We start from the raw sequence: 23,212 nt of genomic DNA on the forward strand, positions 1-23,212 counted from the left end.
CAACTTACTTATTGCTATCTTGATGTTGCACAAGCACTTCAGATTCAACATGCTCTAGCCACACTTAAAATTCTTTTCTTGGGGCGCCTGGGTGGCTCAGTGGGTTGGGCCGCTGCCTTCGGCTCAGGTCATGATCTCGGGGTCCTGGGATCCAGTCCCGCATCCCGCTCTCTGCTCAGCGGCGAGCCTGCTTCCCTCTCTCTCTCTCTGCCTGCCTCTCTGTCTACTTGTGATCTCTCTCTGTCAAATAAATAAATAAAATCTTTAAAAAAAATTCTTTCCTTAAAAAATTGTTCCTATTCTTTTATTTATCTTATTGTTAAAACCCTGGGAGTCATTTTGGATTATTATCTCTCCCTTGAACCCACACTTAATTAACCACTAGATTCTGTTGAATTTGATTCATAAATGATTCTGATATCTGTCTTTTTCTCATGATCAGCACTGCCCGTCTATGGTTCAGATCCCTGTATTTTATAAGTATTACGGCAATAGCTCCTTCCTCTTTTTTTTTCTTTTTTAAAATAAAAGAAATGGGGCTTGAACTCAAGACCGTAAAATCAAGAGTCACATGCTCTACCAACTTGGGAAGCCAGCCAGGTGCCTTGAGGCAATAGCTTTACTGTTCTTACCTTCTCCCAATCTATTCTGAACACTGTTATCAGGAGGAGTTTTTTTTTTTTTAATATTTTATTTATTTGACAGAGAGAGATCACAACTAGGCAGAGAGGCAGACAGAGAGAGAGGAGGAAGCAGGCTCCCTGCAGAGCAGAGAGCCCGATGTGGGGCTCGATCCCAGGACCCTGGGATCATGACCTGAGCCGAAGGCAGAGGCTTAACCCGCTGAGCCACCCAGGCGCCCCAGGAGGAGTTTTTGAATACACAGCACTGATGATAATATTCTTTAGCTCAAGAGTCTTTAATGGCTTACTGTTGCCTATAAAATGATGAAATCTAAAACTTACCTGACATACATTGCTCTTCATAATCTGATCTCTTACCTGTCTGACGTCTTTTTAGATATCCCCTTTCCCTGCTTTAATCTGTAACATTCAAACTAGTTGCATTTCTCAGAGTATATCATGTTCTCTCTTGATATATGTATTTGCCATCCTGCCTTAAATAATTTCCTGCTATTTGCCCACTTGCCTTTCACATAAGGTTCTTAAAATTTTGGGTCAAACTGACTTTCCAAGCTTAGCCTGACTCCTCTAGAAGTCCTCCTATTCTACCATTACTCTATGTACCCACAGGGTTTATTTTTAATTTGCCTGCATGTTTATTTCTTCAATAGGTTTTGGTTCCCCGGATGGAAAAAGACCAATTTCATCTGGTATCTCCAGCACTTATCACGGTTCCTGGAAATAAGAGAAACTCACATACTTTTGGATTGGCTTCAAGATCTGAGAAGTTTCCCAAGAAATTTACTCTTGTAGTAAATAAATGATCTCCATCCCTCTCCCCATCCCAAGTTTTCCAGGTTTCTCCCAAAACCTAGTGGGCAGGTCACTCACTAGTAACTCTCCTTACCACTTTAGATAAAAGTGACCATTTCTTCCTTTGTGCTCACTCTAAAAGCGGTATACTAGTCCTAGCCTAGCAGCAATCATGTTTAAGATTGTATCCTAAGCATCTGACATGTTAAGCACGCAATAATTAAATGAATCCATCTTCACCTTAAGGAGACTTTCTTAAACATTCTAGGAGAATGTCATCATTATGCATAGACCATAAAAAGACTTTTAAAATCCAAACCTGATGATTGTTTTTAAAACGATCTATCCTCCTGGCACTTTTTTTTCTTCAAAATTTTATTTATTTGACACAGAGAGAGATCACAAGTGGGCAGAGCAGCAGGCAGAGAGAGGGGGGGAAGCAGCCCCAGCGGGCTCAGATCCCAGGACCCTGAGATCATGACCTGAGCAGAAGGCAGAGGCTTAACCCACTGAGCCACCCAGGCTCCCCCCTCTTGGCACTTTAACTGTCCTTAGACAGATGGCCAAAGCTTGGCTGTGGGAACCGCATATGGTAGGAGGAGACCGTGACTGGAGCGCGAGGAAAAGGATGATTGGCTGCCTAGGTCTCAGAAGTTCTCCTCAGACCGATGCTAGGACTTGGAAACCGCTGATGGTTCAGCTTTTGAAATACGGTTTTTGCATCGTAAAGGAAAAAGATTAACCTATCAGAAACAACCGAGCACACCCCATTACCAATCAGGAGCAGGAAAGAAGCCAAAGCCTGGGGATACCCACGCACCAACGAGGACGTCATTCTCCAGTCTCAGCCAATGAGCGGCTGAACAGGGGAGGGGGCGGGGCAACAGGCGGACCAATTGTCACAAAAAACAAACAATCTGCAGTACAACTGCCTTAACCACAGCCCTCGCCTCTCAAACCCCTGGAGCAAACTCCTGAGCAAAGCACTTGCCAAATACTTTCCACTCTCCTTCTCGCCTGGAAGCAGTTATAGTGGAGTACCTTTCTCACACCAGAACAAGGGCCTTCTTTCCGGCTCCCACAGACTCGCAGAAAGAATACTGCAACTTTGAGGTTTCTACCTTCACAGGAACTGGCAGTCCGGCGCTACCTGAGGGGGAGGGGCGGCCCCAGTACGCAGGCGTGCACGCCTTCTGGAGGCGGGGCTGTGGCAGCCCAAAGCAACCTGGGTGCTGTATTCCTTTTGCTGGCAAAACTCTACTTCTTTTGTAGCCTTCGGAACTACATTTCCCAGGAGCCCCCGCAAGCTCAGGGTGGGCGGGATGGTTCGTTAATAAGCTCGAGGAAGCCGCGGCGCGGCCCACCAGGTTCCAAAACAAGGAAATGAAGGGGGGAGGCGGGACTGGGGCTGCCTGCCGGAGCCGCCGCCGCCGCCGCCGCGGAGGAGGAGGAGGAGGTGGTGGAGGAGGTGGCTGCCGCGGCCGCCGAGGAGTCCCTTGCTGAAGGCGGACCGCGGGGCGGCGGGCGGCGCGCGCGCGCCCGAGAGGCGGCTGTTGGAGAAGTGGAGCGGCGGTCGCGGGGGGAGGAGGAGGAGGGACTGAGCGGCGGCGGCCCCCGCGTCCCGGTGCCTCTATGGGGAAAGCAGACAATGGATTATGATTTCAAGGCGAAGCTGGCGGCGGAGCGGGAGCGGGTGGAGGATTTGTTTGAGTACGAAGGGTGCAAAGTGGGACGCGGCACCTACGGGCACGTCTACAAGGCGAGGCGGAAAGATGGGTAAGAGCAGGGGCGGGGGGAGTAGGCTCGCTTGGGTCCTCGCCCTGCCCGCGACCGCGCGGGATGGGTGGGTCGGAGCCAGGTCGGGCCGTTCCGGAGGGGCGAGGCGGAGGTGGTCGCGGGGCCGCGTCCCAGCGCGGACTGAGGGACGCTGGTGCTGCCCGCCCCCCGCGCGGCCCCGTCGCGCCCCTCGAACTCCCGCGGCGCAGCCCAGTCGGGGGGCGTCGGTCCGGTCCCAGAGGGCGCCTTCCGCGTGCATGGAGCTGGCGGCGGGACTTGAGTTGGGACCTCGGTTGGAGGTGGAGTTTGTGGGGTCTGGTCTCTTGGGGAGACGCGGAGGGCTGGGAGAGCTTTGCCCAGGAGTTACCGCTCCGGCCCTGGGCTGGTGACGGTCGTTGTGGAACTTCCAATCGGCTGAGCGCCTCCCGGGGGCGGCGGTTTGAAACCTAGCCGAGGAGCCGGTCGCGCGGCCGAGCGCTGGGGTCCTAGCCTGCCTCACGGGTCTGACACGCCGGGCACCTCTGCCCTTGGGGCCAGCCAGCCTGTTGGCACCTCAGCGCAGCCCCCGGTCCCTGCCTAGACCCGGCGACTTCTGGATCCTTCTTCATTTGCCCTCATTTCGCTTTTTCACATTCCAAATTCCGCACCTTCCCTCGAATGTAGGACCTCCTGGGAAAACTAACCGCGTTTTACCCGCAGAACTTCAGAGTTCGCCTAGTTCTCTGGTAAATTATCCCCCCCCCCCCCCCCGGGTATTCTGATGTCCTCCACTCCATATCTTGGCTAAATGACTGCGTGCTGGGCTTTATCGAGCACCTAGATTGTCCAGAACGAAATGTGAATCTTTGTTTTCCTGACAGTTTTGGGAGAACCGTAATGACCTCTTAGGAAGCCTTTATTGATTGTTCTCTTAGGAAAAGGCGAACTGGATAAAGTATTGAGAACGCCTGTCCTCCGTCCTGTAGGGTAGACGGGCTCGTGCTGTAGGACAGGTGGAACCAGCTCCCTGCCTGCGAAGGATAGGTTTGAACCAATCGCCTCTTCACCGCCCTTCGTGGCAGGAATTCTCCTCCCCCAGAGTTAGAAGCCCAGGAACGTCTATCTACCTGTCCCTCTTAGATTTCAAAGACTTAGATTTCAAAAACTATATGAAAGAGAGGTTTTAGGGTTGTAAGGGAACATTTCTGGATAAAGTGAGAATCAGCCATAATGACATTAGTAAGATTTGAAGTGCTGCCTACCATTCTGCGCACTCTGATACAGTTGATTTATGAACTCTAGGATGAAAGTCGTTAGAGTCTGTGCTAATTTCGTACAGAGAACGAGAAAGCACAACCTTACAAATTGTTTTATCATAAAGTATGGTGGAAATTACCAGGTACTATACACGTGTAAAGGATTGTTACTGAAAGTAATTTTTGTCTTATAACCGAACGGGCCCCATCGTATTCAGTTGTAAACTTTTCTCATAATACTTTCATTTAGTTAATTGCCAAGTGTCCTTGGATTAATAGCTTGGAATGTGAGGTACTATAATTAACTTGTATTTTGTTTTTGGAATATTAACTTTACTTGTTTCACTGGTGTCCCTGTAGGAATCTTAATCAGATATACTTGGGGAGAGGACATCTAGTTTTCCTATCTGGACATTGGCATTACAAAACAAGTTACAAGGTGTTTTTCAAACTCCTCGTGCTAACTTTATAATACATTTCATCTGGAATTACTAAAATGTATTTTCATTCTTCTTGTTAAAATAGCTTCCCTTTATTAGGCAACTTTTGGGAAAAATTGAAAATTCTGCTTTTGAATTGTATTTCAATAGCATGGGCTATAACAGAAAACACAATTTAATTCCTGCTTCTAATTGTTCTATTTGAATATTTTCCTCTCTAATAAAGTTCTTGATTCGACTACAGTTTCTTCTTGAGTGAAATTTGTTTGATTAGAATTAATGAAGTTTCTTTAATAGAATAAGATCAGTTGTGTATTTTCAAAATATACGTTTTAAAGAAACTTGTAGGATCTGATCTTACTTGTAAGAAAAATCATTATAAAGGTAGGTTTTCTTGGACCAAGGATCTAGTTGAGATTTGAGGCTTTACAGTAAACACAAATCTCTTGTGGGTTGGTAGGATTAGTTTTATGTTCATTGATAACAGCGATTTGAAAGAATAGAAAGTTTTTAGTAATGGTTCTACACTGTGATGTACATTTGCATAGTAAAGGGTTTTACTCTGATCACGGTCAATTACAGTTTAGCTCTTTACAGAATTTATTTTGGTTAATTCAGAAAAAAATGTATAGTGCTGTTTTAGGGAGCAAGAAAAAAAATCACATGGGTTCATTAAAGAGAAATTATTCTGATGTATATAATGTAGTATATAACCAAAAAATCATTCAGGTCTTTTGGAGAAACACAGGAAGAAGTAATGTAGCACGAACCATCACTAGAAAAGCCTCTGCTTGTAGTTGAATGTTACAGTTTAAAAAACCTTAGAAAATTTTCATTGAAATATGACTTTAACTTAGGCTATGTTAATTTTACTACATAAATTTATAACAGTGGGAATGAAAGATTACATTTGGGCTTTTCACTTTCAATAAAAATGTTACTTGTTCTTTTTCTTTTTTTTTTTTTTTCGTTTTGAAGGAAGAGCATCTTTTGACCTAACCATTCTTTTTAAATAAAATCAGGTTTAAAAGTTATTCTTGAGAAACAAGTTCAGAATATTTCTAGATTTTTTAGTATGAGCAAGAATTTGTAATAGTTTTTCTTTTAATAGTAAAAAGTCTCGTATAACAGTTTATGGTTACAAATCTCAAGACCCTATTTCTTAAATTTAAAAAACTTTGTTTTGATTGATAAAGGAATATTGTTAAAAAGTTCTTTTGTCAATAAGAGGTTCAAACAAACTTGATTCCATAGGATAGTGTTATGTCTGAAAACTGTTGTACCCAACAATACTACTATTCAACTTTGCAGACATTCATTTAGTCTTTGAACCATTCCAATCAAAGAATGCTTCTTTTTTGGAGATGTCTGAAAGATACTTGTTAATTGAAAGTGAAATGGCTGACAACAGTTTCAGTTTTGCCTTAGGGTTTCAGATGAGTAGTTGGTGACTATGTATCTTAATGTATGAAGTTACAGATGAGTAATTGGTGTCTTACATGTCTTAATGTAGGTCATGAAATCCTTCACTAATAAATTTGTTAGGTACACGTGGACACATATAGGCATGGCCATAATAGCTTGGTTTTGATAGATTTTTCGTATTTGGTTTGTAGTTAAAATAGATGATAGTATTTGCATTCCTTTTTTTTTTTTTTGAGATCTATGGAGGTTAAACAGGTGTATCAGTATGATCATAACATTTTAGAAAGCTATCAAGAGTTTTAAGATCATTTAGTCTCATTTCTTCTTACAAATGAGAAAACCAGACCTGTTAGAGGTTGTCATGACTATAGTCTCACAACAAAGACAAACCTCACAGCAAATTACAAGACAGTAATCCAGATCTCGTGACTGAGTTATTGCATTTTCTAACGTGTTTTCCTTAATACCAAAGGAGGTAAAACAAAAAAGGCCACGTTGCCTCCAGTTTTGACAGTCTTATTCTATAAACCTTATCCATGCAAAGGATACATCTATACCTACAAATACAGAAAAGGGAAGATACCACATTGACATTTAAAAAAAAGGAGAAGTGCAGACCTGTAATTTTCTTTATCTGGTTTCTCTCCATTCTCACTGTCTTACTTTTGTCCACCATCTCTGATTTGCCCAGTAGACAAATTGGTCTCTGCTATTATCTTAGTCTTTCCTCACGATAGCCCAAGATCCAAGTTGCCTGGCTTGTTTTTTTTTCTATAAAATAAAATTAATCATGTCACATCTTGGAAAACTGCATTCTCTCTGGTTCAAATCATCACATCCAATCTTAGTTCCTCACTTCAGCATGTAAAGCCATTTGCATTCAGATCCTAAAGTCTTTAGTCTTTACAGCCTTTATGCTTGCCACCAACTCCCTCCTTTATTTCAGAGTCTTCAAGCCATGCTTCTCTAGCATTGAATTCATATTTTCTAGGACTTGGTAAATTCTTTTCATATCTATTTTTTCTTCTCTGCGTTCAAAGTAGAATGGTGTTGCTCTGCCATTCCTCTGTTCCTTTTCTCCTCACTCCCATTAACTTGGCATACTCCTGCTCATCCTTAATACCCAATTCAAATAGCTTTTCTTCTAGAAGCCTTCTCTTATTCACCAAGTATATTCATTAGATGTGATTCTGCTCTTCTTTGTTCTAAGATGTGATATCAATATAAATAATAACCCGAAGGGCTTGATCTCATGGCTCTGAGATCATGACCTGAGCCACAATCAAGAGTTGGAAGCTTAACTGATTGAATAACCCCTGGTGCCTGTTCTGTGCTTTTACTAGCTATTTTATAGAGATGCTTAGAAAATGTCAGCATCTAAGCATACTTTAGGAAATTTATTGAGATGATGGGTTTATGTTAATAAACAGTATCTTTAGCACTTAGTAAATCAGTCATTGGTTTATGTTTAGTTGGTTCTTCATTTATGCAGTGTAAGCCTTCAGAATGTTTATTTTCGAAGCCCAAGGGAAATAAATGCTCTTTTCAATGAAATTTGATTGTTTAGAGCAGTGACAGACAAACTTTTTCCACAAAGAGGCAGATACTAAATATTTTGGGGTTTGTGAGCCATACCATGTATGTTATAAGTACTTGAATCTGCTGTTGTAGTGCGGAAATATCCACAAATAATATGTAAATGATTTTAAATTAGAATGGCTATGTTCTAGTAGAACTTTGTTTACAAAAATAGGTGGTCAGCTGGCTTTGGTCTGGAGGCTGTAGTTTGCCCTGCTTAGTTTACCAACCCTTAGTCTAGAGCAGTGATGTCCAATAGAACTTCATGCAATGACGCCGGTACATCTGTGCTCTACAGTATAGTAGTCACTAGCCACGTGTGGCTCAAGGGATGTGATTACTGTGGCTGAGAAATGGCCATTCCCTGTGATACTGGACTGAGAAGGTTTCGAATTTTTGGAATGAGTGGCTTAGCATCACAATTTTCAAATCCACGAAGTGACTTTTTTTTATTTAAGTAATCTCTGCACCCAACGTGGGGCTCAGATTCACGACCCCAAGACCAAGAGTTGCATTGCATGCTCCACTGACTGAGCCAGCCAGGTGCCCCTGAGGTGACCATTTAATAAAAATGTGTATATGACAGTGTGGAGAAGTGAAATACGAACAAGCTCATGTCTTTCAAGTTATAGGAGAGATTTTGAGGCTGAAACAGTTTGATAATGCAAACTGGTACCTGAGCTGAAAAACTGTCAATTTGTGAATACAAGCAAGGATATCTGATCACTTTTTCAAAAAATGTTTTGTTAAAAAAAGAAAAAGTGTGTGTTCAGTAAGTAGTAAGTGCATGTGCATAAAAAGATACACAATGTAATATATAAGCCTTCCCTTTCCCCACCCTCTTGCCTTTCTACAGGCAGCCATTCTTGGTTTTCCATCTTAGATTTTCTTGGGGTTGTGTGTATTTAATGATAGTTTACATTTATTTTTAAACAAATATAATTTGAAGATCATTACATAACTGATATGCAGAGATGCCTAGTTCCTCTTAATAGTTTCACTATTCCATTGTATTGACTTACGTAATTTATTTAACCATCCCTCTTGATGGACAGACATTTAGGCTGTTTCCAGTATTTTGCTAGTACTAATACTATGTGAATACCCTAGTAGGTACAGTTTTTGTGCATAGTAGTGTAGCTAATTAAAATTTCTGTAAGCTGTTTACCTTTGGAAGTACTGGCTTGAAATGATTTGCTAGCATGGTGATATATGAGATGTAAATCTCTAAAGAATGGAGATAAGAAGGCTGAGAATAAGGAAAATAAATATTTAAGGCTTTAAGAATTGAGTAATTATTCATAAAGAAAAATGAGGCTTTTAAAAATTATTATCATTATTTTTAGGTTTTATTTATTTATTTGACAGACACACAGAGAGGGAACACAAGCAGGTGGGGTGGGAGAGGGAGAAGCAGGCTTCCCGCCCACTGGGGAACCTGATGCGGGGATGGATCCCAGGACTCTGGGATCATGACCTGAGCGGAAGGGAGATGCTTAATGCCTGAGCCAGCCAGGTGGCCCTAAAAATGAGTTTTAAATCATTAGTTTGCTATAGGAAGTAGGGGTTACTGTTTTAGCAGCATGGGAAAGATATGTCTCCAGAGTTTCATATAGGAAAAAAGTAGATCTGTGGAAAGGTTTTTTTGATATAATGGATGTCAGTATTGATGAATCAAGGATTTTTACTTTTGTGTACGTTTGGACTGAATATGCTGGATTAAAAGTTAATATGTGATGTTAAACTGTGTGCTTGTTTTGCAAAATGCTCATATAGCATCAGTATAGAAGACTTGAAGGCAATATATTACAATTTGCAATTTTCTTGGTGGTAAGTGATGAGAGTAAGGCTATTTGGTTAATGTGTTTTTTAAAGATCAACCTGTTTGTTACCTTGTGATGTTGGGACTGTGTAATGTTAGTGCTGCTTTTGGATCCCAAAACGAAGGGACAAGATATTTTTTTCCCCAGAGAGCATTTTAATGTTTTGAGTCACTAACATGACTGTTTCTTTAAAAACAGGTAGTTTTTAAGGTCTAGGACCATGAAGAAGTAACTGACAAAGCTATTTGAAGATTTTGTCCATTTATAAATAGCTGATAGTTCAACACTTCCTGTAATAGCCCTTTTGAGCTCTCATTGTGCAGGATGAAAGAGAATCTCAAGAGAGGAGACAGGATGTAATTCAGGAAACAAGTGTGCAGCAGTAGTTTTTTATTGAGGGTTTGAATTCTTATCCAAAAGTAAGTGATGGATCAAAGAGAAAAATCTGTAAAGTCCTCAAATAATCGGTATCCTTAAAAATATCTTTAATTTCTAATATAATGAGTCTTTCTAATGGAGAAATAGACCCTCCTTATAGAGGATTTAAACCTGTGTGTTTTCTTTATTTCTTTCCTTTTTAAAAATTTATTTATTTATTTGAGAGACAGACTGGGAGAGAGAGAGCACATGAGTAGGGCAGAGGGAGGGGGACAGAGAGACTCCCAGCTGAGCAGAGAGCCGGATGCGAGGCTCCATCCCAGGACCCCTGGATCATGACCTGAGTTGGAGGCAGATGCTTAACTTACTGACCCACCCAGGTAGCTCCTGTTGTGTGTTTTCTATAAAAAAATGTTATTTCAGTGGATTTTGTGGTTGATGGTCTCAGTTACCAAGGAGAACTTGATTAGGAAATGGATTTAATTTTGTTCTGTACTGTGACCACAGACCAAAACCATGTCATGCATACTGTTTTATAGATATTTACATTTGGACAGAAAGGTGAATCCAGAGCTGCTGGAAAAAGCAGGTAAAACTTTTGCCTTACATGTGGTTAGTTTGCCTTATAGGTTAGTTGCATCTTTCTGTGGGAAAGTTATAGTTTTCTTTATGATTGTTAAATAAGTTCACCTATGAAACTACCCTGTGGTTTGAGGCACAAAGCATGTTGCTTTTTTTTTTTTATTTTTTATAAACATATAATGTATTTTTATCCCCAGGGGTACAGGTCTGTGAATCGCCAGGTTTACACACTTCACAGCACTCACCATAGCACATACCCTCCCCAATGTCCATACCCCCCCCAACCCCACCTACCCCCAGCAGTCCCTAGTTTGTTTTGTGAGATTAAGAGTCATTTATAGTTTGTCTCCCAATCCCATCTTGTTTCATTTATTCTTCTCCTACCCCCCTAACCCCCCATGTTGCATCTCCACGTCCTCATATCAGGGAGATCATATGATAGTTGTCTTTCTCCGATTGATTTATTTCACTAAGCATGATACCCTCTAGTTCCATCCACGTTGTCGCAAATGGCAAGATTTCATTTCTTTTGATGGCTGCATAGTATTTTGCTTTCCCTTTTGCAGTGTAATTATTATAATTGCATTTTAAAAAATTTATTTATTTGATGGAGATCACAAGTAGGCAGAGAGGCAGGCGGAGGGGAGGAAGCAGACTCCCTGATGAGCAGAGAGCCCGATGTGGGGCTGTACCCCAGGATCCTGAGATCTTGATCTGAGCTGAAGGGAGAGGCTTAACCCACTAAACCACTTAGGCACCCCTATAACTGCATTTTAAGAGTGACTTAAACACTGAGTGAATCTTATTGTTTTGGATTTAAGTGAAAATTTTAAAGAAAAAGTAACCTTGGGGCGCCCGGGTGGCTCATTGGTTAAGCGTCTACCTTTGGCTCAGGTCATGATCCTGAGACCTTTGGAGTCCCACATCAGCTGGGAGCCTGCTTCTCCCTCTGCCTCTCCCCTGGCTTGTGCTCTCTTGCTCTGTCTCTCTCTAAGATAAGTAAATACAATCTTTAAAAAAAAAAAAGTGGCCTGCCTTTTTTCTGAAAAAAATTGTATGTACTTTTGTTGTAAAGTTGTGTAACTTAGAAAACCAGAGTTCTGTTAACTAATTTCTCAGCAGTTTTTGATCTTTATGGTATATTTGTGTTAAAGTGGAAATATTTTTATTTTTATGCTATTAAAATTTATTAAATAATAGTTGTACATGATTTAAATCTCCAACAGTACAAGTGTATACAGAATGAAAAATAAAAGCCTTCCATCTTATTGTCCACTGTCAAGCTTTGCTCATTTCTCAGAGGTAACCAGTGTTAACTATTTCTGTTTTAAGTTTTACTGGTGCTTACCACTATAATACACATATAATTCTGTTTCTTTTTAAAAAATGTTTATTTGTTTATTTGAGAGAGAGAGTGTGAGCGCACATGAGCATGAGCAAGAGGGGCAGGGCAAAGGGAGAGGGACAGGCAGACTCCCAGCTGAGCTCCATCCCATCTTGATCCCATCTCCATCCCTGACATCATGACCTGAGCTAGAAGTTGGGTGCTTAACTACCTGAGCCACCTGGATACCACTGTAATTCTGTTACTTGATTTATCAACTTTAGATGTTTTTTGTTGATTTTCCATTAGGAAAGCTGAACAGTTTTGTGAAGTCTTATTACCTCCTCTTTTCCCCTTTCCCATCTCAATGTTCAAATTTAATACCTTTGTTATTTTAGATTTTTTGTAGTGAATACTTTTATGACTCTAGATCATAAATTTTTTTTCTTCACTTGTCAGTTTAGATATTTGTGATCTTCCTGATATGAACATTGAGGAAAGTAATATATTTCTCCTACTCTTTTTCTCCATCTGCCTATATTTAAAGTATAATTTTTATAGCATCCTGCTTTTTGTCTATGAGTAGATTCTTTTTTTTTTTTTTTTAAAGATTTTTATTTATTTGTCAGAGAGAGAGAGAGAGCACAAGCAGGCAGAGTGGCAGGCAGAGGCAGAGAGAGAAGCAGGTTTCCCGCCGAGCAGGTATCCCGAGGTGGGGCTCGATCCCAGGACCCCGGGATCATGACCTGAGCCAAAGGCAGCCGCTTATCCAACTGAGCCACCCAGGTGTCCCTGTGAGTTGATTCTAAAGAGGGAACACTGAAAACCATATAATAGCCTTAAAATACTATGATTATGAAATTATTGTGGGATGAATTAGTATGTTAAGACCCATGGAGAAGGAAAAGTAATCTGTGCATTAAGTAATTGCTGCTTAAAACAGAATTCCAGGTATTAAGGCCTAATGAGTTTTCTTAAGTTATTCTGCCTTTTCTTCAAATATTCTGGAGCTTAATTAGCTTACAGCATTTCTTTACATCTCATTTGTGATTTTTCTTGGATTCCTTGTTTTGGTTCAGTTGAGGACATCTTTTAGAGTAGCTTTTTCATATAGGATGTGTACATATTCTGAGTTCTAGTGTGTCTGATAATGTGTTTTATACTCATACTAGATTAATAGTTTGGCTGAATAGAGAATTCTATATTAAGAATATTTTTTGTCTTAGAATCCAAAACTGTTGCTGTTCTTTTGGTATTTCTTGTTGCTCATGGGAATTTCTTTATTGGAAGCTTGCTTTTTCCTCTTTGGAATGTCCTAGGATTTTTCATTTTATCTAGGCATTCTAAAATTTCACCAAAGTTCTGTCTAGAAAATGTAGGTTTTTTTTTTTTTTTTAATTTATGTGCTTATGTTTCTGTGTCTTTAACAAAGTATTTTTTTGAATAGATAACTTATGCATCTAATTTGAACTTTAAAGGTAAAAAATGATATTTAGTCTAGTTGCATTCCTTCTGCTTCATTCCCTACTCCTTCACTCCCCTTTGCCAGTTTCTTATGGATCTTTTAGTGGGCTTTTTCTTTTGTCTTTGGTTTAGGGCAATTTTTTTTTTTTAAAGATTTTATTTATTTATTTGACAGAGAGAGGTCACAAGTAGACAGAGAGGCAGGTAGAGAGAGAGAGAGAGGAGGAAGCAGGCTCCCCACTGAGCAGAGAGCCCCATGCAGGGCTCAATCTCAGGACCCTGAGATCATGACCTGAGTGGAAGGCAGAGGCTTACCCACTGAGCCACCCAGGCGCCTTGGTTTAGGGCAATTTTTATTTCCTGTTACTTGTTTGAGTATTTTTTTCTTCTCCCTCTGTTGCCTTTCTTGTTCTCTTCTTCAGATATACTTACTAACAAATGTTGACCTCTTATGCCCTATCTTTCATGCCTCTTAAATTCATTTTCAAAAATAGCAGTTCTTTTTTCTCTCTATATTCTGGAAGATTTCCTTTATTTAATCTTTTAGATTACCAATTTGGTCTTTGGTGGGGGTTGCTATTCTTTTATTCGGTCTGAGTCTGACTGCCTGAGCTTAATAGGGTGTTGGTTTAATAAAGTAAATAAATTCCTTGTTAATATTTAGCTTGTTTCTAGTGTTTTTTAAGTAATTTTTTTTGCATGTACCATGTGCTGTTTTTTTTAGTTTTTTAAAGGATTTTTATTTATTTATTTGACAGACAGAGATCACGGGTAGGCAGAGAGACAGGCAGAGAGAGAGAGGGAAGCAGGCTCCCCGCTGAGCAGAGATCCCAATGCGGGACTCGATCCCGAGACCCCAAGATCGTGACCTGAGCCGAAGGCAGAGGCTTTAACCCACTGAGCCACCCAGGCGCCCCAACCATTTGCTGTTTTTAGCTTTTCCTCTTTTATATTTTTCTTATAATCTGAGTGCTAGACCAAGATAATGGAAACATTTTTCTGTTTTTCTTAAGCTTTTTTTAAGAAAAATAGTTTATTTATTATTTCAAATAGAGTGAGAGATAGAGAGTGCAAGCTGGAGGACAGAGGGAGAGGGAGAAGCAGACTTCCCACTGAGCAGGGAGCCTTATGTGGAGTTCAGTTCCAGGATCCTGGAATTGTAACCTGATCCAAAGGCAGCCGCTTAACTGACAGGTGCCCCTCTGTTTTCACATTTTAGAAATTATATTGGTTTTACTGTCACTTTAATATAATAGTAAATTCTCAACAACATCCATCTGTTCACATCAACATCATCCATCTGTTCACATCAATCTATCTCTGTCCAAATTTCCATCCATCCATCCTCCATCTGCCTTTCTTCCGTCCATTATCTCTTTTCATCTGTCTTCATTTTTCTGGTATCCATTCATTTATCCCTTGTTTAGTATTTATCATTTGATTCCTTTCCTCGAGTCAAGTATTGTGCCATAGGTAATGAGTATACAAGGTTAAGTGAGATGTAATCTCAGGCTGCAAAAACTGAGACTGGAAGTATAACAACAAGTTGCTAATTGTGATTGTCTACAGGAAGAAAAATAGGGTTGAGAGGAAGACTTTTTGAAAAAAGTGTATACTCTCGCATTATATGAAAAATATCCATGTATTTATTTTACTATATTTATATTACCTATTTAAAAATGATAAAACATTAAACTGTAGAGTATATATAACTAATGGGAAATAGGCAAATACCCTTATTTTTAATTTTTAAATTTTTAACTTTTTAAAAGATTTTATTTATTTATTAGACAGAGAGAGAGAGTGCGCATAAGCAAGGGGAGCAGCAGGTGGAGGAGATGCAGGCCCCCTGCTGAGCAAGGAGCCCAATGCGGTACTGGATCCCAGGACCCTGGAATTGAGGCCTGAACTGAAGGCAGACACTTAACTAACTGAGCCACCCAGGCATCCCAGAAACTTTAGATTTTGGGGTCATGAGTTTGAGCTGCACGTTGGGTATAAAGATTACTTAAATAAATAAAACTTAAAAAAAAAAAGATGTATAACATAATGGTAAGGTGTATAGTATAATGGTTTTATTTATATATATTGTGAAATGATTTACCATAATAGATTTAGTTAATTCTGTCATCTCATAAAGATACAATAAAAATTTTGATTGATGAACATAAAGTTCATCATTTTAAAGTTTTACAGTTCAGTGAGTTGTAGTACATTTGTACCATTGTGCAACCACTACCACTACTTTCTTCCTTACTAAAGAAGATAAGATAGTTCTAGAACATTTTTGTTGCAGCAAAAGGAAATCCATACCTGTTAAGCAATCACTCAGATTTCCCCTCCCCTGGATAGTGGCAACCACTAACTGCTTTCTGCTATGGATTTGCCTATTGTGAATATCTCATGTAAATGGAATCATACAGGGGCGCCTGGGTGGCTCAGTGGGTTAAAGCCTCTGCCTTCCGCTCGGGTCATGATCCCAGGGTCCTGGGATCGAGCCCCACATCGGGCTCTCTGCTCCGCGGGGAGCCTGCTTCCTCCTCTCTCTCTGCCTGCTTCTCTGCCTAGTTGTGATTTCTCTCTGTCAAATAAATAAAATATTAAAAAAAAATGGAATCATACACTGTGGAGCTTTTTGTGGCTAGCTTCTTTTACTTAGCATATTTTCTTTCTTTTTTTTGTTTTTTTAAAGATTTATTTATTTATTATTTGAGAGAGCACATGCATGTGTGGGGGGAGGGCAGAGGGAGAAAATCTCCTGCAGACTCCCTGCTGAGCGTGGAGCCAGCCACAGGACACAGGGCTTGAGTCCACAGCCCTGAGATCATGACCTGAGCTGAAATAAGAGTTGGATGCTTAACCGACTGAGCCACCCAAGTGCCCCTAGCATATTTTCAAGGTTTGTCCATATTGTGATGAATATCAGTACTTCAGTACTTTTTGAAGGCTGAATACTATTCTATTGTATAGATGTACCACATTTTGTTTGTCCATTTATCCACTCAGAAATTTGGGTTGTTTTCTACTTTTTGGCTATTGTGAGTAATGCTTTTATGAACATTTGTGAAGTTTTTTTTTTTTCTTAAGATTTTATTTATTTATTTCAGAGAAAGAGAGATCACAAGGAGCAGAGAGGCAGGCAGAGAGAGAGGGAGAAGCAGGCTCCCCGCTGAGCAGGGAGCCCGATGTGGGGCTCGATCCCAGGACTATGAGATCGTGACCTGAGCCGAAGGTAGAGGCTTAACCCACTGAGCCATCCAGGCGCCCCTAAAGTTTTTGTTTTAGCATGTTTTCAGTTCTCTTGGAGTGTAATTGCTGGGTCATATAGTAATTCTATATTTAGCTTTTTGAGGAACTGCCAAATGTTTTCTGCAGTAGCGGTGCCGTTTTATATTCCCATCTACAGTATATAAGGCTTCTGATTTCTTCACATCCTCACCAACGCTTGCTATTTTCTGTTTGTTTTATTATAGCCATTCTGTGGGTGTAAAGTAGTTCTCTCATTCTGGGTTTCTCCTTTCCCACTCTCAGTTTTATTGAGATGTGATTGACATACAACACTGTATTAATTTAAGTTGTACAGCATAATGATTTGATACATGTATATGTTGTGAAATGATTATCTTAAGTTTAGTTAATATCCACTACTTCATAGTTACAAATATTTTTTTCATGTGATGAGAACGTTTGATTTTTCTCTCTCAGTAGCTGTCAAATATACAATACAGTATTGTTAAGTATAGTTATCAGGCTGTACATTACATCTCTACAACTTATTTATCGTATAGCTGGAAATTTATACCTTTTGACTACTTTTAATTTTCCTCTCCACCTTCCCACTCCTGTAACCACCAATATGTTCTCTGTTTCTATTTTAGTTTTTAAAGTTTCCACATATAAGTGAGATGATAAAGTGTTTGTCTTTCTCTGACTTATTTTATTTTATTATTATTTCTTAAAAGATTTTATTTATTTGACAGCCAGAGATCACAAGTAGGCAGAGAGGCAGGCAGAGAGAGAGGAAGGGAAGCAGGCTCCCTGCTGAGCAGAGAGCCCGATGCGGGGCTCGATTCCAGGACTCTGGGATCATGACCTGAGCCGAAGGCAGAGACTTTAACCCACTGAGCCACTCAGGCGCCCCTTTATTTTATTTTTTAAAAGATTTTATTTATTTATTTGGGAGAGAGAGAGAGAGCATGAGAGGAGAGAGGTCAGAGGGAGAAGCAGACTCCCTGCCGAGCAGGGAGCCTGTTACGGGACTTGATCCCGGCACTGTGGGAATCACAACCTGAGCCAAAGGCAGTTGCTTAACCAAATGAGCCACCCAGGTGCCCCACTTGGACTTATTTTACTTGGCATGATACTCTCAAGGTATATTGTATTGTCACAAATGGCAGGATTCTTCCTTTTTTTTCTTTCTTTCTAGTTTTTAATGGAATAAAAACTATTCCATTGTATATACATACCACATTTTCTTTATCCATTTATCCACCAATGGATACTTAGGTTGTTTCCATGTCTTGACTATTGTAAATAATGCTGCTGTGTTTAGTAATTCAATTTTGAGATAGTGATTCATTTCTTTTGGCTATATACCAGTAAATGGAATTTCTGGATCATATGGTTGTTCTATTTTTACCTTTTTGAGGAACCTCCATTCTGGAATTATTAGGTATCATTGACCTAGAGGTGTCATGAACAAGTTAGTAAGATAACTAAGATTGTATAAATTGTTTGGGATCCTCTTATTTAAGATGTAAAGAATGTTTATCCATATTATTAAATTTCTTTTGAAAACTTGATTTATGATTGATGTCTGTATTCTTCTATCATGTGGATTTGTAATGCTTTAGTTAACTCTTTCTAATTATTGAACATTTAAGTTCTTTCCAGTATTTTGATATTACAGATAAGACTAATAGATGTTTTAGTATGTAAATTTTGGTTCATATATCTGATTCTTTCTTACAGTAGTCTTATAAAGAAATTCATTGTGTCAAAGTATATTAATCATTTTAAGGCTCTTAATAAATATTTTCTAATTGCTTTTCCTATGTAGTTTCATTCACCATCACGTACAGTATACATGTGCCCCTCTTTTCTCATCTTCAATAGCTCTAAAGATTCTTTTTTCTTTTTTTAAAATCATTTTATTGATTTTATCATTGATTTTTTTCATCATAAGTGTACTCTTTAATCTCCATTTTCTATTTTCCCCATCCTCCTACCTACCTCTTCTCTGGGAACCATCAGTTGTTCTCAAAAAAAAAAAAAAAAAAAGAATCTATTTCAATAGGTGGTAGGGATTAAGAAGTGTGCTGAGCAGTGGAATTGTTCAATCACTACATTGTACACTTGAAGCTAATATAACACTGTATGTTAACTAACTGGAATTAAAATAAAAACTTTAAAGTCTGTTTCTTAGTTTGTCTCTCTTTTTTCTTGGCTTGTTTGTTTTGTTTCTTAAATTCCTGATATGAGTAGATAAAATAATATGGTATTCATCTTTCGCTGATGGACTTATTTTGCTTAGCATTGTACTCCCTAGCTCTATCCATGTTGTTGCAAATGGCAAGAGTTCATTCTTTTTTATGGCTGAATAATATTCTCTGTGTGTGTGCGTGTGCACGTCATCTTCTTTATCCATTTATCTACTGATGGACACCTGAGTTGCTTCCATAGTTTGGCTATTGTAAATAATGCTGCACTAAACATAAGGTTGCACGTATCCCTTTGAATTAGTGTTTTTGTATTTTTTTTTTAAAGATTTTATCTATTTATTTGACAGAGAGAGATCACAAGTAGGCAGAGAGGCAGGCAGAGAGAGAGGAGGAAGCAGGCTCCCCGCGGAGCAGAGAGCCCGATGTGGGGCTTGATCCCAGGACCCTGAGATCATGACCTGAGCCGAAGGCAGCGGCTTAAACCACTGAGCCACCCAGGCGCCCCGTGTTTTTGTATTTTTTTGGTAAATACACAGTAGTGTGATCACTGGATTGTAGGGTGATTCTATTTTTAATTTTTTGAGGAACCTCCATATTGTTTTACATTGTAGCTGCATCAGTTTGCATTCCCACCAACAGTGGAAGAGGGTTCCTTTTTCTCCACAGCCTCACCAACACTTGTTGTTACTTGTGTTTTTGTTCTTAGTCCTTCTGCCAGGTGTGAGGTGTTACCTCATTGTAGTTTTGATTTGCATCTCTCTGATTAAGTGGTGTTGAAAATCTTTTTGTGTGTCTATTGGCCATCTGTATGTCTTTGTAGAAAGGTCTATTCATATCTTCTGCCCATTTCTTAATTAGGTTATTTGTGTTTGGGGTATTGAGTTATATTAGTTCTTTATATACTTTGGATACTAACCCTTTTTTGGATATATTATTTACAAATATCTTCTCCCGCTCAGTAGGTTGTCTTTTAGTTTTGTTGATTGTTTCCTTTGCTGTGTAGAAAATTTTTATTTTTAGTCTTGATAGTTTATTTTTGCTATTTTCCTTGCCTTAGGAAACAGAGCTAGAAAAATGTTCCTGTGGCTGATGTCAGAAAAATTACTGCCTGTGTTCAAGGATTTTTTCAGTTTCAGGTCTCACATTTAGATCTAATCCATCATGAGTTTATTTTTGTGTATGGTGAAAGAATGGTTCAGTTTCATTCTTTTGCATGTTGCTGTCAGGTTTTCCCAAAAGCATTTGTTGAAGAGACTTTTTCCATTATACAATTTCTCCTCTGTTAAAGATTAATTATTTGTTCTTATTTTTGTATATCCTTTAAGTGAAGGTTATGTTGTTTATTTGATTTTTGTTGTGTTTTTTTTTAAGATTTTATTTATTTATTTGACAGACAGAGATCACAAGTAGACAGAGGCAGGCAGAGAGAGAGAGAGGAGGAAGCAGGCTCCCTGCTGAGCAGAGAGCCCGATGCGGGGCTCGATCCCAGGACCCTGGGATCATGACCTGAGCTGATGGCAGAGACTTTAGCCCACTGAGCCACCCAGGCGCCCCGATTTTTGTTGTTTTTTGAGGTAGGTCTATATTGCTGTAAACTACCCACTTGCAACCACTTTTTGTATCCCAAAGATTTTAGGCTGTTGTGTTATCATTTTTATTTGTTTCCATATAAATTTTGATTTCTCCTTTGATTTCTTGGTTGACCCATTCATTGTGTAGTAGCATGTTATTTAATTTCCATGTTATTTGTGGTTTTCCCAGATTTTTTCTCCTGGTTGATTTCTAGTTTCATAGCATTGTGGTCAGGAAAGATGCATGGTATGACTTTGATTTTTTAAAAATTTGTTTTGCAGCCTAATATGTGATCTATTCTGGAGAATGTTCCATGTGCATTTGAAAAGAATGTGTATTCTGCTGTTTTAGGATGGGATGTTCTGAATATGTCTGTTAAATCCATCTGGTGCAGTGTGTCATTCAAAGCCACTGTTTCCTTTTGCTCGCTTTGGCAGCACATGTACAGAGCCACTGTTTCCTTGTTGATTTTCTGTTTGGGTAATGTGTTCATCATTGTAAGTGGGGTGTTAACATCTCCTGCTATTATTGTATTACTATGGATTATTTCCTTTATTTGTTATTAACTGTGTTATGTATTTGGTTTCTCCCATGCTGTGTGCATACAAATTTACAATTGTTATATCCTCTTGTTGTATTGTTGTCTTTAGTATTATGTAGTGTCCTTCCTTGTTTCTTATTACAGTCTTTGTTTTAAAGTCTATTTTGTCCAGTATTAATGTTGCTACCCTGGCTTTCTTTCGATATCTACTTGCATGATAAATGTTTCTCTATCCTGTCACTTTCAATCTGCAGGTGTCTTTCAGTCTGAAATGAGTTTCTTGTAGGCAGGATATAGATAGGTCTTGCTTTTTTATCCATTCCCTCACCCTATTTCTTTTGATTGGAGTGGTTAGTCTATTTACAAAGTACTGATAGATCTATGTTGTCATTTTGTTACTGTTTTGTGGTTGTTTCTATAGATTTTCTCAGGTTCTTTTTTCTCTTGCTCTCTTTCATAGTTTGTTGGCTTTTCTTAGTGATATACTTGAATTTCTTTCTCTTTATTCTTTGCATGTCTGTTACTGGTTTCTGATTTGGGGTTATCATTAGGTTTATATACAATATCTTCTGCATTTAGCAGTCTATACTAATCTGATGTTTCCTTAAATTTAAACCCATTCTTTACTCCTCCCCCCATCATGTTTTAGGTATATGGTGTTGTATTTTATATACTTCTTTTGCTGTTTTTAAAGTAAACTCTGTGCCCACCATGGGGCTTGAACAAATGATCCCAAGGTCAAGGGTCATATGGTCTACTGACTGAGCCAGCCTGGTGCCCCTTGTGTTCTTTTACTTTATGAATCCCTTCAGTGATTTTTACAGAAATATTTATTTTTACTGCTTTTGTGTTTTTTACTATTCATACTCTCACTTATGGTCATTCCTTTCCATTCAAAGAGTCCCCTTTAATGTTTCTTGTAGGGCTGGCTTAGTGATCATAAACTCCTTTAGTTTTTGTTTGTCTGAGAAACTATCTTTCCTTCTATTCTGAATGATAGCCTTGCTGGATAGAGTATTCCTGGGTGCACATTTTTCCCTTTCAGCGCTTTGGATATATCATGCCATTCTCTCCTGGCCTGCAAAGTTTCTGCTGAAAAATCTGCTGATGGCTTTATGTGGTTTCCCTTTTATGTAACTGTCTTCTTTTCTCTTGCCTTTTTTTTTTTTTTTCTTAGATTTGTTTCTTTATTTATGAAAGCAAGAGAGAGCAGGGAGAGGGGGGGCCGAGGCCAAGAGAGTCCCAAGCAGATGAGCACAGATCTTGATGCTGGCCTCAATCTCATGACCCAAGACTACAACTGGAGCCAAAAGCAAGAGTCAGATGCTCAAGCAACGTGCCACGCAGGCACCCCTTTCTCTTGCTGCTTTAAAAAATTTTCTCTGTTGCTATTTTTTACCATTTTAATTGCTATGTGTATTGATGTGGACTTCTTGGGTTTAATTTTTGGGTGGTTTCTGTGCCTTCTGTGTCTGGATCTCTGTGTCCTTCCCCCAATAAGGGAAGTTTTTAGCTGTTATTTCTTCAAATAAATTTTTGCCTCCTTTTCTGTCTCTTCTTCTGAGATCCCAATAATGTGAATGTTACTATGCTTGATGGAGGCACTGAGTTCCTTAAGACTATTTTCAATTTGCATAATTTTCTTCCCTGTCCTTTGTTCAGCTTGGTTACTTTCCATTACTCTGTCTTCCAGGTTGTTAATTTGTTCCTCTGGTTTATTTAGACTGCTATTCCATCAAGTGTATTTTTAATTTCATTTCTTGTGTTCTTTATCTGTGATTGGTTCTTTTTTAATCTCTGTAAAAGGATCTCACTATGTCCTCCACTCCACACACACTGGTCCAGTGTATATCTTTATGATTAAATTCTCTTATCAGACATATTATTTATATCTGTTTCACTTTGGTCTCTCATTGTGGTTTGGTTCTATTGCTTCATTTGGGAAATATTTTTCTGTCTCCTTATTTTGTCTTACTTTCTGCATCTGTTTTTATGTATTAGGAAAGTCAGCTACTTTTCTTGCTCTTAATGATAATAGCTTTATGAAGAAGAGGTCCTGTAGTGCCCTGCAGTGCACTGTCCCCTGTTCCCCAGGGCCTAGCACTTCAAGGAATATCTCCTATGTGTTTTGTGTGTGCTTTGCTGTTGAGTCTTGGACTCTTTTTTCCCTTCAGTTCAGTTGTCTGCAGAGCCTCTC

At 39.3% G+C, this 23,212-nt stretch overlaps 1 protein-coding gene across 4 annotated transcripts in view; it reads left to right on the plus strand.

Annotated features, from left to right (window-relative positions):
• The first annotated feature begins 2,920 nt into the window (after positions 1–2,920).
• The window catches only part of CDK19 (cyclin dependent kinase 19), a 172,505-nt gene continuing 152,213 nt past the window's right edge, over positions 2,921–23,212 (plus strand). For 2 of the 4 annotated variants that reach the window (XM_046005666.1, XM_046005667.1), the window contains exon 1: positions 2,921–3,212. In XM_046005666.1, coding sequence (XP_045861622.1) covers positions 3,085–3,212 — 128 coding nt within the window. In that variant the 5' untranslated portion in view covers positions 2,921–3,084. Of the gene's footprint in view, positions 3,213–10,657; positions 10,681–23,212 lie in introns of those variants that run through there. The other 2 variants (XM_046005668.1, XM_046005669.1) reach the window with 2 other exon arrangements.

Source organism: Meles meles, chromosome 5, assembly GCF_922984935.1.
Source record: "Meles meles chromosome 5, mMelMel3.1 paternal haplotype, whole genome shotgun sequence".
Classification (NCBI taxonomy): domain Eukaryota; kingdom Metazoa; phylum Chordata; class Mammalia; order Carnivora; family Mustelidae; genus Meles; species Meles meles.